This window comes from Neophocaena asiaeorientalis, unplaced genomic scaffold (assembly GCF_003031525.2).
Source record: "Neophocaena asiaeorientalis asiaeorientalis breed wild unplaced genomic scaffold, Neophocaena_asiaeorientalis_V1.1 scaffold11, whole genome shotgun sequence".
Lineage (NCBI taxonomy): Eukaryota > Metazoa > Chordata > Mammalia > Artiodactyla > Phocoenidae > Neophocaena > Neophocaena asiaeorientalis.
This window is the reverse complement of record NW_020173124.1, coordinates 975,322-991,952: the sequence shown is the minus strand read 5'-3', so window position 1 is coordinate 991,952 and position 16,631 is coordinate 975,322. Positions and strand designations below refer to the sequence as shown.

Below are 16,631 nucleotides of genomic sequence, written 5' to 3'. Positions count from 1 at the left end.
GTTCTGTCAACCAATCATAGAAACTTTCTAGGAAACCAATCAAAGCTGTATTATTAAGGTTATGCACTGAGTAAATATTAACGTTTAAATTTAAGTAGTATGTGTGTGTGCACAGTTATATAGACAAAATATCTTTGCTTTTCCTCTACAGAACTGTTGCCCAGTTGCCAGCAGTTGAATTGTCAGTATAAATGTGCCGTGGTCAGAAATAGTACAATGTGTTACTGTGAGGATGGATTTGAAATAAAAGAAGATGGAAGAAGCTGTAAAGGTAATTATGACATGTAATTCTACTCAATTTTATTTTAACAGAGGCTTAATTAACAGAAATTTAATAAAATATCCTCAAGCACCTACCATGTGTTCCACACAGTGTTTATGTCCACTTTATTTTTTGTCTCTTGAGAGTTAAAAGTTGGCTCTCCCCCCAAAACCACATATAGAAACATTAGATAAGCATTTATACAAATCAATTTTCTTTCCTTTTTTGATTGAAGTGTAGTTGATTAATAATGCTGTGCCAATCTCTGCTGTACAGCAAAGTGACTCAGTTATACACACACAGACATTGATTTATATATTCTTTTCCATGATGGTTTATCCCAGGAGATTGGATATAGTTCCCTGTGCTGTACAGTAGGACCTTATCCATTCTAAATGTAATAGCTTGCATCTACCAACCCCAAACTCCCAGTCCATCCCTCTCCCTCCTTTCCCCCCAGCTTGGCAACCACAAGTCTGTTCTCTGTGTCTGAGTCTGTTCCTGTTTTGTAGATAGGTTCATTTGTGTCATATTTTAGATTCCACATATAAGTGATATTATATGGTTACAAATCAATTTTCAATTCATATTGCAGTAATGACAGACATGGGACATGTCAGCAATGGGATGTGTTTTGGTCAGTCACTCAAATTTTGGATTTAATTATTTTAACCTCCTAAATAGTTTATGTCTGTTATATAGCTGCAGTGTAGTAGACATTTGTTATCTACTAAGTTCATAATAGTCATGTAATGTTCTTTACAACTTTTGCATTGGTAATTCTGGTGATTGATATTTGACCAATGCAATAATGATGAATATAAAATATTTATTTTTTAATGTCCTAATTTTCATTTTTGTGAACGTTCTACACCAAATGTTTACTTTCCAAAATGACTCTACTCTGCCATACTGAACTATTTTAGGTTATTTCTTCATTATTTTGAATCCAAATATATATACATATACATAATATTATATGTTTGTGTATATATATATCCACAATATAAACAATACATTATTTTATATGGTATTTAGAATCTATATATAGAAAACATTGAATATAGAATCTGTGTATAAAATTGAGGAATATCTGTGTTACCAGCACCACTAATAAACAGAATATTTTCCAAAGAAATTGGTACTTTGCTGATTACTTTAACCCTTTGCTTTAATATTATAACTTTTACCTTAAAAATAGAATCTTAAAGTTGAAAAAAATCCTCAGAGAATATTTTTTTAAATCCTCATGACAAAAGTGAGAAAAGTGAGACCCTGAAAAATTAAGTGACTTAGTTAAGTCTGTACATCTTTTTAGTAAAAGACTTGGGACTAAAACACAGATCTCCAGAGCCCACTTATTCTTATCCTAGAGAGGCTCATTGGTTTATAATGTACATCGGGCTTAAATTTTCAGTTTGTGGTGTTTTCATTTTCTGCATAATACAAATATTATAAAAATATGTATTATTAAATGTTTTTCAGACCCAAAGGCTACATAATCTGACTATAGGGGGACCAAACTGGTATATTTTATTTGACTGACATTATTCTTAAACCAACATTTTAAAATCAGAAGGTTGCACACAGAAGTTCAGACTTTATGAAAAAACTCAGATTTGTCAACAGTAGACCCCTTACAATCACAGAGTCTGCCAGATATAAGTAGTACCTCTGGACATGCACGCAATTTCAAGTTCAAAACAACACCTGCCATTCACACAAGGTAGGCCAATATACTTACCTGTATCCTTTTCACTCTTTTGCTATACCTCACTCCTATAGGTGTCAGGATTTTCAGCTCCTTTTACATGAATCTCTTTCTCCTGAATCTCTCTTTTAAATCTGTAAAAATCATCATAATCACTTTCTTCTGTTGAATATTAGTAAGCAAATACACAGCAATTTTTAATGGAAGTTCACCAATAGAAGAGGAGATTTTTTTACTTTCTCTGCACTCCTGGATGGCCAGGTCTGAGCATCATTTACGCTTTCCTGAAGGAATTTCCAGGATATTCTCTGTCCTTAAAGGAAGAAAGAAGATAGCGCTACAAGTGATGACATGCCTGTTTCTTTGCAGCCAATTTTGTGGAGTTACATCAATGTCAGAACAGTGCATTCTGACTGAGGAGAAAGAACAAAAGAAATCATTATTCATATTGCTCTCCTGTGTAGCATAATCACATATCAGAAAAACTAAAATAGGAACCAATAATAGTAAAGATGAAAAAAATCGGTGAAAATATTATGGATACGAATCATCATTTCTGCCACTAGGGGCTGGACTTTATCAAATTCAAGATTTAATTTCACATTATCACTGTGGCCTTCACTCCAAATACTATTCTTCCTATCCCCAAAGCTACTTACTTCAAACAAACTGTCTATAAATGCAGGCTATTACACGAAGCTAAAAAATATCGGACAGAAATGCAAATAAATGTCATACAAATGCATAGTTTCCCAATTTAAATGATTCCTTGGCTACTTAGCCATCTTTTGCTTTTCCTTAGTCAACTCCTTTCTTAGCTTGGGGGGTCAGAGGATGGGGTTGAGAGTTCCCACCCTCTAAGTCACCTGTTTGATCTTTTTGGAGACCAGTCCCATTCTGAGAATATCTAGTAGCCCCACCCTGAGTCACCTCATTAGCATAGACTCTAGTGTATTTCACAGGGGTCGTTAGAAATAACAAAAGATACTCCTATAGCTCAGAAAATTACAAGGTAACTGAACTCTGTGTCAGAAACAGAGGATAAAGACCAAATATATATTCTTATTATACCCAAGCAGTTTAATCCTCTTAACATCCTTCAAAGGAGGCTCATGGACTCCTCTCTCTTGCCGGCCTTTTTCATATTGGTATCCTAAGGTATTTTTCTATAGCTAAGCTTTCCCGACTTTCCCTTTCTCTCTGTGGGATCTAACCCTCTCCTGTTTTTTTAATCTATTATCCATATGCTATTGACTCTCAAATACTCCAAGACCGATCTCACCTTATATTATTGGTTCCATATTTCCAACTACTTATTAAATGTTTACTCAAGGATGCTCTACAGATACCTCAAATTTAACACATCCAAATCAAACTCATTTTTTCCTCCCATGATACCTCAACTGTAATCTACACTTCTCATAAAATTAGACCATCATTCACTTCTATCATATCCAGTCAAACTTCACGTTATCTATTCTATTTCTTAAACATTTGAGTCCATTCCCTCTTCTCCATTCCCACTGCTACTGTCATTGTTCAAAATATTATGCCTTCAAAATACAATTTCTTGTGTGAAATTAGCACACAGCTAATTTTCCAGGTTCTCTTCTCTATATTCACCAATCCATTTTTCGTGACTTTGTTTAGTTTTAAAATACAAAGTTGATCATAAAGCTCATCTAATTAATGCTTTCCAGTGCCTATGTATAATGTACAGCACTTTAGTTTAGCATACAAATAACTTCATTATCCCATCCCAAAATGATTTTCCCAACATCATCTCTTACCATTTCCTCTTATACACCCTTACTCCACCTGACTCCTTATACTTTTTTGAAATCCCTGCTGTGTCATCCCAATGGCTTTTCACATGCTGTTTTGTTTAACTGGAACACCTCTTTCCATCTGATCCCTTTTTATTTAGTCTGAGGAAATCTAAATCATCCTTTAAACTCAGCTCAATATGCAGCCTTCACATTTTCCCTTCAATTCCAAGCAGGTTCATTTACTTCTCTGTGTTTCTATTATAACTAGAGTATGACTCTATTATAAGGGAATGCATAGAAATGAAATTCTATATCACTAGACTTGTTTCACCTAGAGGTTGAAATCATGTTTTATAAATTTTGGTTTCTTCAGGAATTCGTATAGTGCTTGGTACACAGGACAGACTGAATACACATTTGTCTAAATTATTAGCTGGCAGAGCTTTTTTTTTTTTTTTTTTAATTTGCCCGGTTGGTTAAGAATCATTAAGTACCTGCTGCTTACAGAGACTTGAACAAGGTGCTGGAGGAAAAAAGTATTGTGAGTGGAAGTAGGGAAAAAATAGGAGGAGGGCCATAGATATTAAAATAAAAATTAATTAAGATAAAATTTCTGCTTGCAACAGTACTTGATAGTTTCCTCCTTTTGATTTAGTGAGGGTGGTTTACATTGCTTAGCTCAGAACTTTTATTTAATCTGTTCATTAAAAATCGTGTTGCCAGTCTAATTCTTTGTCAAGATCCTGAAAAAGCCAGTGTCGTAAACACTAGAACTCTTCAGCAAATATACATTGGAGTGCATTTTATACCTTTGCACAAATATCCAAGGACTTTTAGCCTACGCATTAAAAATGAAAATAAATTATCTTTTAAAGTAAAAGATTTGGTGTTAAGCTTGATCTTGTATCTCTGTAACTATTAAAACGACACTGAACTTTATGTTCAGTTAGTGTGGTTTTGAAAAGATGTATTGGAGTTGGCTCTTTCTCGCTTTTTTTAATAGCCTCCTTCCAAAGTTTGGAAAAAATGTTTTCTTCAGGGAGAAAAAAAATGCACAACAATAAATCTGCTTAGAAATGATGTTAATTTACCTTTTAGATCAAGATGAATGTGCTGTTTATGGTACATGCAGCCAGACCTGCATAAATACGTACGGATCGTATGCTTGTAGTTGTGTGGAGGGCTACATAATGCAGCCAGACAACAGATCCTGCAAAGCCAAAACTGGTAAGTTATCTAATTTTTTTTTTTTTTTTTTTTTTTTAGCGGTACGCGGGCCTCTCACTGTTGTGGCCTCTCGCGTTGTGGAGCACAGGCTCCGGACGCGCAGGCTCAGCGGCCATGGCTCACGGGCCCAGCCGCTCCGCGGCATGTGGGATCTTCCCAGACCGGGGCACGAACCCATGTCCCCTGCATCGGCAGGCGGACTCTCAACCACTGCGCCACCAGGGAAGCCCAAGTTATCTAATTTTTGGTCCTTCCAGAATTTATTTCCTATTTGCAGTTCTTTTCATTAGAAATGTATATAGTAGAGCAATATGGACTTTGAAGAAATAGATTTTTTTCTTCATTTTAAGGAAATGATCCATCCTTAGAAAGCCAGAGAAGTTCTTTTAGTTGTCACTGATCACTACAAAACTCCTTCCATTACAGGAAGTTTCTAATGAACAAAAACCTGTTCAAAAGGAATGGATTAATTGATTTGAATTACCCACCGCTCTCCTGGACTGTATAATAGATTCCTCACTGGTTTCTGTGAGCCTCTGCTTTCCCTCTAAAATTCATATTTCACATAATAGTTAATCTGCTAGAATATAAACCAAGCCATGTCGTTATTTTGCTTAAAATCTCCCAATAGTTTTCCCTCAGGTTGAGAATAAAACCCAAACTTCTCACAGGGCCTCTAAGGGCTAATGGACTAGTACCATTTACCTTTCCATCTCATCTCCTACTACTCCTTTTATCACACCCCAGCCATACTGGTTTCCTTTTCCTTCAGCCACTTTGCTCTTGAGGTCTTTTCACTTGCTGTTTGATCTGCCTGCAATGCTTTTCCCTATGATAGTCACATTTTTATCATTCAAGTCTTGGCTAGAATGGCAACATTCAGAATGACCTTCTCTGACCATTCTATTTAAGGGTGTGTACTCTCTCCATCACAGTCTTATTTCCCAACTATACTTATTATTCATACCTATTCTATCACTACATGACTTTTTAGTTTTCTTTATAGCACTGCCATTTGAAATGAACATATTTATGTGTCTGTGTATCATCAGATTTACCCAGCATAATATAATCATTATGAAAGTACAGAACTTGTCAGTTTTGTTTGCTGTTATATACTCAGTTCTGACCATTGCCTGGAACATATAGGTACTCAGTGAATATTTGTGGAAGGATGGGAGAGATTGAGGGAAGGAAGGAGGGAGGGAGGAAGGAAGGAAGGAAGGAAGGAAAAAGAAGGAATTAATTTTTCTTTCTAATTAAGATTACTACAATGAGTGTTCTCCTCTTAAGTATTTGAATTTCGTGTTTCAAAACTGCCTTCCCTTTACCTCTTATCTGCAAATAAAGCCTACTGTTTCTACATAGTGTGCCGTCTTAGTACACTCTCAGTAAATATTGTTGATTTGCTAATGAAATAGCCTTGAGGTGCTGGTAATGATAGGATAACACTAATTTTTTGTTGTTTGTGTGTGTGTGTGTATGTGCGAACTGAATTAGCTTGGGAATAATATAGGAAGATATTATACATGGTATTCCATCTGGCATCTTCTCAGTTCCTCCAAATCTGGTTTCATTTCCTGCATTTTCAAATTATGAAGTTTTGATAAATTAGTGAGTGTCCTCTACTCCCTTTTATTAGCAATTGGAAAGTTAGGCATGGGATGGGATTCTCTTTCCTGAAACCAAATTGAGCAAAGCATTGGATTTGCTCTGCAAGCTGCTGCTGTTTCCCTTTACATCGTAACCTCGTGTTATAATTTCAACTATTTCTCCGAGATAGTATGTTTAATTATTTACAAAACGTATTTGTATAGAAAATTACCAAGAAAGGAACTCTTTTACTTCTTAGTTTATTTTTTTTTCAATTGCTGACTTGGTTTATGAAGCCCTATTTATTTTTCAGGGGCAATCCTCTAGAAAAATTAGGTCAAGTTATCTGTTCCTCTTTTTTTCACCACTGAGAGTTCTGATTTAATATATCAACGGATTAAAGACGTGGAAGGCTTTTTCTTTGCAGTTTCTTCTATTGATCCACACAATATTGCTGTGAATACACAGGGAGAGTGTAATGTAATAAACCCTATACAGAGAAGCACTTCCTCTCTTTCTACACAGAAGGGTTTCTGACGAAAAGAGAATGTAGTCAAAGAGGGATGGTACATGATATAGTGCTGCATCTTTGAATGTAGTCAGAGGGATGGTACATGATTTGATGATTCTAGCATTGATAATGGAATACATGTAAATGCCTTCACCTCTAGTGGTTGGCTTGATGACTATTGGCACACATAGTTAGAACAATACACAGTTTTCATGGGAACGTTCCTGTGGTTTGTAGTTTTAGGAAAATCAGTAATATAGTAAATGAGTACAAGTCTGTAACATATACTGACTAGTTCTAAAGGTCACATGGATATTTGAACAATGCATTTGTATAATTCAAAAAAAACCGATCAGTTTTGCTTTAGTTTTCTCATGTTTGTAAGAAATGTACAGGAGGATTTTTTGCTTCCATTGGATTAAATGTATTAAAATTCCATTTAATACATTAGCTTTAAATTTTTCTGTGGCAATTTTATTTACTGTGGTATTGCTGTGACTGAAGGGTGCTAGAAAAAAGTTATAAAGTAAACCCCATTTGTCTTCAGGCTTTGACTTTCCTCTTTTCCATTACCTGCTGCTTAGATTAGCACCTCTTTTTTTCTTCCTTTAAAATTTTACCCTACTGGATTCTGGAACCTGACTTTCCCTCCAAGTAAAGCCAGAGTTCAAGGGATTCCAGAAGCTGGGATTGTGTGAAATTAGGGAAAGGTTAGAATGGGCTGACCCCAAACAGTAGATGTTTGTAAAAGATCCCTAGACTTTAGACAGAAAATGCAACATAAATATATCAGACCCAGAGGATACAGTGGACAGCTAGAACTGCACACAAGGGGAAAGTTCTACAAAGACCTTACTAGATAATAGATGGGGAAATAAAAGTTCCTAGGAAAGGTGGCCTTTTATGTGAAGGCAGAGGGTGGCAGAGTCAGTTGGTTGGGAAGCTGCTTCTAAGGTGATGAACTAGTTCAGCACAAAATAATATCATGGGGCTTCCCTGGTGGCGCAGTGGTTGAGAGTCCACCTGCCGATGCAGGGGACGCGGGTTCGTGCCCCGGTCCGGGAAGATCCCACATGCCGCAGTGCGGCTGGGCCCGTGAGCCATGGCCGCTGAGCCTGCGCGTCCGGAGGCTGTGCTCCGCAATGGGAGAGGCCACAGCAGTGAGAGGCCTGCGTACCACAAAAAATAATAATATCATAGTTGCTCCCCAACTAGTCACCCCAAAGCTTGCCTGTGGGATCTTATTTTCAATGTGACAATTGATAGTAAATAGGAAAATGAATTTAAGTTAATTGATTAGTCTTCTTTTGTAGTATAATGACCAAATCCAAGTAAAATTTATAAGCCCTAAGAGTACCTTTAAGAAATACCTCTAGTAGGGGGAGGGGATTTTAGGCCCTGTGGCAGTTGGGAGAAGAGATTAATGTTAGGCAGGAGGCCTTTTCGTTCTTGATAATTCATGTAGTACAGACAAATTCTTTTCTACACTGAGTAAGATTTTCCCCTGACTACTGAAATATAGAATCAAGTGTTTCAAAGTTGGGAAAATTTCAAAGGTAATCTAGTCCTATCCGTGTGACATCAAAATAGGTGATTTCCAAATGGAAGAAAATCTACAGAACTCTCAGTATATGTAAAAAAAAATAATAACTTCATTCATACTTGGTATTACTGGGTAGTAGGAAGCATGCTAGAATGTGAATGTCATGATGGATTGTTCATAACTTTGGAATGGGACACACGTTAAAAACTAGTCATTTTTCAATTAAATGTTAGGACTTGTCATTTGAAAAAAGATGTTTTAAAGTAACTGTCAAGCATCTATAGGTATCCAGTAAAGCATCCTGTATATTTTTACATTTTTCAAAATTAGAGTTCTAATAATGACATCAAATCTGAAAATGAAAAGGTTTTTTTTTTTGTTTTTTAATTTAGCTTACTTTCTTTTAACTGATTTAGACTGATTTTGTTATAGAAGTATGTGTTAAATGTGAGCACCCAGGATTGACAGTGGGCTCATGCAGAACCTGTGAGAGTAAAAATAATAGCTAAGGGTGTTTAATTTATGAACTGTTGGCAATTTTGAATGAACTGATAAATTCAGGCTCCTTGGACTATACTTTTCAGTGTCCTAACCACTTGCTTAAGGCAGGCATTTACCCCAGCATTCAGTTCTATGGAACCTATAAGCCTCTATTGATTTCATCAAAGTAGTAGCAAAATAAAGAGCACTAAATAATTCTATGCTCATCATTGTTGAGTCACCACATTAAATGGTACCATATGAGAGAGAGTACACCTTTTTGCCGCAGAGCAACCAGAGTAATGAGAGAAGAGAGTCCATTAAATAACTTTGAGATTCTATTACAGCTTATGCTTTGCTGTTCACTGATTTGGGCGAGGGTAAGGGGAGACTTTTTAGGTGATGGAACTCTTAGCTGTAAGAAATACAAATTATAATCCCTGTGTAATCCATAGAAGCACACCTCCAAACAGTGTTAGAGAGTGTTTTCATAATACTTTCTTTGCTGCAATTTAAAGAAAGAAGGAAGGAAAGAAAGAAAAAGAGAAAGATAGAGAAATAAAACAAAATATAACTTCCTATGGCTCCTACTTCTAATCTCTATTATCATCTACTAATAAATAGTTTAAAATGTCCTTTTGGAAGGTTGGAGGAATCATCCATGGTTTTCTGTCAAGGCTGGCTCTGCTCATAGGGAGAATAGAATAGACTGGTACTTGTATAAAAAGGGACAAGCCTGGGAATTAAAAAAAAAAAAAAGGGAAGAGCCCCTGCTCAGAGTATCATACTAATTAGCCACTTGTGATGCTTGGAATTCAGTTATTAAAGTATAATTGCCTTGTTTTTCTTTTTAAAAGAAACACTCCATGTTAAAATTTAAGTGTTCGTAGGAAGAGTAACATATTAAGTCTTAGTGACGTTGATAACTTAAGAAACTATGGATCAGATCTGTTTCAGTCTACCATCTGGCTAAGAATGGCTTCCCACAGAATGATATGTGATCATGTCTTGACAACGTGAAGATTCACTATTTAGAGTTTTTACTCTTTTTAGATAGTCCAAAGGTCTAGTTCCTGCACAGTTTGTCATTTCATTGAGGCATAACTGTGAATGACACTTGATGATATGATGGTGTATGAGAAGCTCTGAGCTAGGAGCAAGCCTAGTAGACCAGCACCAGAATAGAAATCCAGATTTGTCATTTTTTACTCAGTCACATATGCCTGGAGGAAATGATGTACACTATGGTAAGTGGTAAGTGACAGAGAAGTAGCTCAGTGCCTGGAACAGAGTATGTGCTGGGTAAATGCTTGTTGGATGCTGCGAGCAATTTCCTAAACATTCAGGAAGCAGAATAAGGGTATTGGGATATTGAGGATCAAAAAAAGGAAAGTCAAAAGGCTGCAAGAGATTCGAAGGGTAATGGTTGTTTTTTGGGGTTTTTTTGTTTGTTTTGTTTTTGCCAGTTTCATCATGTTATTTAGGGTTCAAGCTGCCTTTGCTGTAGTAGAGGCATCAAAATTGGCTGGGGAGCTCTGCATAATCTCCATAAATGTGCTCCCTCAACCAGTCCCTCCTCAGACAGACATGCAGTCCGCGTGCGTGTTTGCTGTGCAAATATAGCTGGAGAATAAGCGACACCACCTGCAATCAGGCAGTATATCCTAAGCCTCTGTTCTGTACAAATACTAGAGCTTCACAACTCCCTTTGATAACGTGGCCTGGCCATTGAAAGTATTTTTCTATTTTTTAGAGTACTCCTACCCTATATCTTCTCTGGCCCTTTGCTCAGTTGGAATTCACATTCCATGACAGGACAGGGCAAGGATTTCTAATGGAATTTCCATTACCCAAATTAAGCATCACACTTTTTTTTCTAACCACACAACTGTTAATGAGTTTGCCAGTATTGAGGTATAAAACTCCTCATGAATATTCTATGTCTGTTTTTGCTGGGTTTAAAAATTTTTTAAGTTTTTGATTTTTTGTTTCCTGGAGGACATCAGTTTCACAGTCTAACACCTTTCTTGATATCTTAAATCTTTTTTCCAGCAACAAATTTGCAAGATTGATAACAGTCCTACCTGTCATGTGTTTTATGTGTCATGACACCTTTGATTTACCCATAGTCTAAAAAAATATTAGACACAGAAAAAATGCATGTCTTCCATTTTCTTTACCACTTAACATCTTAGCTGCAATCTAGCTGCAGATGTCTTTATTTGGATATTAAGAATTACATGGTGACATTTATGGGCTCTAGATTTGACAATCAGTAAACTTTGTTTTCACAAATGACACAATATATAAGTACAAATTTCTATCATTGTATTTTTTTATAGAATAGCTATTGATTGAACTAATATTTAAATCCTCCATATAAAATATGTAATAGATCATGTCATGTTCTACAGTTAACTTCCTTTCTTTGTCTTAAAATTGGACAAATATAATGAAAAACAAAAAGAAATGAGGCACATTTAAATTCATAGAAATTACAAATGGTTTAAGATTACGCATGGATGTATAATTTTTCTATTGTTTTGTTTGAGAAAAGTGTAAGTATAGTGCTATTGAAATCCTCAGAAAACCTAAGCTTAAAACCTGACAGAAAAAAAAATTTTTTTTTTCTAATAAGGGAAATTTGTTTTTCAGAGAGTTTTCAAGGCATCCCCTGTATCAGTTGCAGTCGACAATGTAATAACAGCAGTTAGAGAATGTCTCTTGAGCACTCTTCCCCCAGAGTTCATATTTGCCCTTGACTTTGATGATAAATATTCTGCATATTCTCCCTAGTCAAGCTGCTTAACGTCATTTTAGTCCTGAGAAGAAAAAATCCATTGTATTGAATGCATTTTTAAATGTGTGTGAGCATTTCTTCTTCGCACTAGGCCTCACACAGCCTCCATCTTTGCTTTCCATGAAAAATAATACTTGCCAAGTTATTAGATGAATTATATCTTAACAGACTTTAGAGGTTTAGAACATACCATCAAATTACAAGGGATATATATCTAGTAAAGTAGCTAAAAGTTTGGTATATAATCACCATTGAGTATTTAGAACTAGTCTTTTTTTAATAGCAAAGTAGAAGATTGTGATCTTAAATATAGGTTATCTATTTACATCTGTTGGCAGCCCTGTCAGAAAACAGTGAAATAGATTAAATGACCTTTCCCTTTTCCACCTCTAGATAATGAATTTTCAGATGTCTGCCTCCTTCCTCCTTATTCTAAGATGATGGTCTTGTTTCATATTCCCCTGAGAAAACAGAAGCCGTCAAAAGAGAACTTTTTCATCCTGAACTACATCTACCAATCTATTTGAATCTAGAGCTAATCACTTCATCCTTCTCTTATTGGAATTGAAGAACAAACTGACTTTGATCCTATCTAAGGCCAATCCCAGCCTCTGTGCATCAGTATCACCTTCTCTCACCTGTACAAGAGTTAGACTCAGACAATTGTCTTCTTTATTCCTTGAATCATCAAGATATTCTTTTCTCCTGGATCATTTCCATCAGTATACAAGGATGTAGTAAAGAGGCTGCAAAACAACCTCCTTTAAAACTGTATTTCTCTCCAGCTACCACTCCATTTTTTTTCCCCCGTTATAGAAAAACTCAGTGTGTTGTCTCTTTCTCTATTTTTCTCTTCCTCCTTCAGTGGGTCTTACCTTCTTATCACTTACTTAAACCTCTGTTGTCGAGGTTACCAGTGACCTCTAGTTGCTTAATTACTCAATTATCAGTCCTTAGCGCACAACTGATCTTGTCTCCTTGAATACTTTCCCTGTTAAAGAGTGTATTCTTGGAGTTCTCCTCTTACCTTACTGGGCATTTTTTTCCCCTCAATTTATTATTATTATTTATTATTTATTATTAATCCTCATTTTGTCAGTATTTTCAGCATGACTCAGTGTTCAGTCCTTTGGACATCTTCTCTTCTTTTATTGATTTCCTAAGTGCTCTCATCCTGTATCATGACTTTAAAAACACATCCTCTTCCATGGTTTTATTAAACATCTAGAGACTGAGACTTGCCAGTTTTTACCACCAGCCCTGAGCGCTTTGTTGAACACCAGATTCACTTGAATATTGAGATCCAACTTACCATCTCCATTTGGAAATTTAATGGAAATATCACTCTATGTGTCCCAAGCTCTTGATTCTCTCCCCTAATAATGTTTTCTCCAGTGATGGCCATCTTGGTTAATGTGACCCCATTCACCCAATTGTCCAAGCCAAAATACTGGAGTCTCCCCTGACTCCATTCTTTCTCTCAAACCCTTTGTATCAAACTTTTAAATATGTTCTGAATTGTACTACTTTCTCTAAAGAACAGCCTGCATCCACATTCCTACCAAAGCTTTACCTTTCTTCATAGAATTTAACACTGCCAAAAAAATATTAAATAGTATTGGTTTACCTGCTTATTGACTTTTTCCTCCACTAAAATGTAAGCTCTATAAAAACAAAAAATTTTATTAGTTTCATTCACTGCTGTATCTCTAGCATCTAGATGAATGCGTGGCGGAAGCTAGTCACGCTCAATAAATCTTTGTTAAATGTATAAATAAATATGCAAACACTGAGACAGTATTTTCTTTTTAGGAGACAAAAGTGGCTTTTTAAAGGACCCATGCTTTCAAACTGGAAATATTTTTAAAGCAATTTTTTAAATGTTTTTTATTGTGGTAAAAGTCACATAATATAAAACAGAGTATTTTAACCATATTTAACTGTACAGTTCCGTGGCACTAAGTACATTCACATTGTTGTGCAACTCTCACCATCATCCATCCCCCCAATTTTTCACCTTTCTAAACTGAAACTCTGTCCCCATTAAGCACTAACTCCTCATTCCCCCTCCACACCCCTGCACCCCCCAGCCTGTGGCATCTACCGGTATACTTTCTGACTCTGTGAATTTGACTATTCTAGGTACCTAGTATAAGTGTAAAGCAACTTTTAAATGAGCCAATATCTATTACTTATTAAATTCAATCATTACCAATTTATAAATTAAAGGGACATGTCTGAATTGGGAAAAATGTGCTTCTATAGCTAAAGAATTTGCTGTTTGCCACAATGAGAAAGGTGATTAGGAGATTCAAAAGTAGCCATAGCCCACCTCTCAGTAACTAATGCGAATTGCCCATCCCTGGACTATCTGCTAATTTTAATATTAATTCAGTAACCTAAAATTTGAATGAATCATACTCTGAGATTTACCAAAATAACCCTTCAATTTAATTAAATTTATACTTAATTAAATTCAGTATAATTAAATTTATTTCATTTTCCTGATTAAAAATCACAATGCATTATTTTTGTCATTTTACTTATTGAAATACACTATCATTCTTTATTTTTTTGAAATACACTATCATTCTTAAATTTAAAAAATCAGTAAAATATCTTTAAAAACATTGGCAAATCCATATTCAAACAGCCCTTCATGTGTCATTCATTTATTGACCACTTACCATGTGCCAAGTAAGACCTTCTAGTTAGTAGGGGAAATGTAATACTTCCTTGATATAGTGGATCGACTCTTTAAGAAACAGGAAAATTGTGAGAGCTGCTGATTTGCAAAATGAGAACCTCTTTTAGTGTGTGTGTCTGTGTGTGTGTGTGTGTGTGTGTGTGTGTGTGTGTGTGTGTGTATGGCACGATGTTATTGGCTTTAATTGTTGTTCAGAAAATGTTCCTTATTCCTGCGAAACAACATATTTCATTGCTTCTCAATCATCACATTTCACATTGAAATATCCTCTAAATGAATGTAGCGGTATTTCACTATTAACATCCAAATAACAAAAAGGTTACATTGTTTTAAAGTCTGTAATTCAGGTTGATCAGTAGTTTACCTGAGTGAGTTTTCACAATGCCCAAGACAAGATTACAAAAGGCAACACTGACCTAATATGCCAGCACTAAACCCATCATCTTCTCATAAAACCGACTCTGCTTTTTTTCCTGTTCCTCCCTATCACCCAAATCTCAAATTTCCACAGAATCTTTGACCCCACGCTCCTTATTATCTACATAAAACAGTCACTACAGTTTAAAACTTCGACTTTATTACATCACCCCATCTCTATGCCCCTTATTCTCTACATAAAACAGTCACTACAGTTTAAAACTTTGACTTTATTACATCACCCCATCTCTATGTAGGAACACAACACCACCCATTTTAGGTTCTTCTACCTATTTTCTGAGAAATTAAAATAGCATTTCCCTGTTCAGTAATCCAGATATTCAAAACCTGTGTCTATATAAGGTTTGTTTTTTTACTAATAACCTTGGGTTACCTTCTTTATAATTAAAAAGATAAATACCTTTCTTGATTTATATGTGTGAAATTTAATGTGTTCCTGAACCTCTGTGGATTCTCTGGGGCTTACATTTCTCCACTGGCCCCTGCTTCCAATAGAAATGTCGGCACACATGGTCATTCTTTCCTTCTGTATCGCATCAATCTAAAGGAGAACAGAAATACCTTTTCCTTTTTACCTAACTCCTTTCCAAACTCACTCCAGAATACTACCACCAAGGCAGTGTATAAACAAGATTTTTACATACTACCTTCCCATCTGATTTGAATTATATTACACCACTTTAAAAGTAAAAGCAAAAACAATTTTAGAAATTAAATGGGAAATATACCTATCCTACTATATTCTACTCACGCATATCCTATTCTATGTATCATTTCCCAGTTGATCTTGAAGATATTTTTGCTCGTTATACTCTTTCTAAAATTTATATTGACTTTCCATTGCACCCCAAATTAAAAATAAGTTTATCATCTTGACGTTAAATGACCTGTGCAATGTTTTCTCAACCTACTTTCTCAGCTACTGCAAGCTCTATGTGAGTTTGAATCTAGTTCTTTTTACTTAGTAGCTTTGTGATCTTAAGCAGGTTACTTAAACTCTAAATAATTTAGTTTTCTTACCTATAAAATGTGGATAATATTAGCACCTGATTCCTAGAGATGTTGTGAGTATAAAATAAACTGATAAAGATGAAGCTAGCTCCTAAAATATGCTCAAAAAGTTTGCTATTGTCATTATCATGATGAAGTACTTTCACCACTAATGCATACTGTACCCTCAGAAACTGAGGTTAGTATCTTCCCAACACATCTTAGAGTCTTTCCCACATATGTGCTTTTGTCAATGCTGTTTGTTTCACCTGACTTCCTTTTTTTCTTCTTCTTCTTCAACTTTTTTTTTTAAATCTCTGCATGTCCAATTCCTGTTCTTCCATCAAGGCAAACCTGAAGTCAAATGTCATCATCATTAAGGAACTTTTAACTCTATTAAACAGATATGTTTTTGTACATTTGTGCTGCTGTAACAATACTACAGACTGGGTAACTTATAGATAACAGAAGTTTATTTCTCTAGAGGCTGGAAGTCTGAGATCAGAGTGCCAGCATGGTCTACTGCGGGCTGTCTTCTGGGATGCAGACATATTGTATTTTCACATGGCAGAAGGTGCTAGGGGTCTCTCTAGAGCCTCT

General features: G+C 35.6%; 1 protein-coding gene across 1 annotated transcript in view; it reads left to right on the top strand.

The window, feature by feature from the left end:
* The window catches only part of LRP1B (LDL receptor related protein 1B), a 1,787,379-nt gene that overhangs the window by 845,431 nt on the left and 925,317 nt on the right, over positions 1 to 16,631 (top strand). The window contains exons 4-5 of the mRNA XM_024744102.1: positions 152 to 271; positions 4,841 to 4,969. Of these exons, the coding sequence (XP_024599870.1) occupies positions 152 to 271; positions 4,841 to 4,969 (249 nt within the window). The remainder of the gene's footprint in view (positions 1 to 151; positions 272 to 4,840; positions 4,970 to 16,631) is intronic.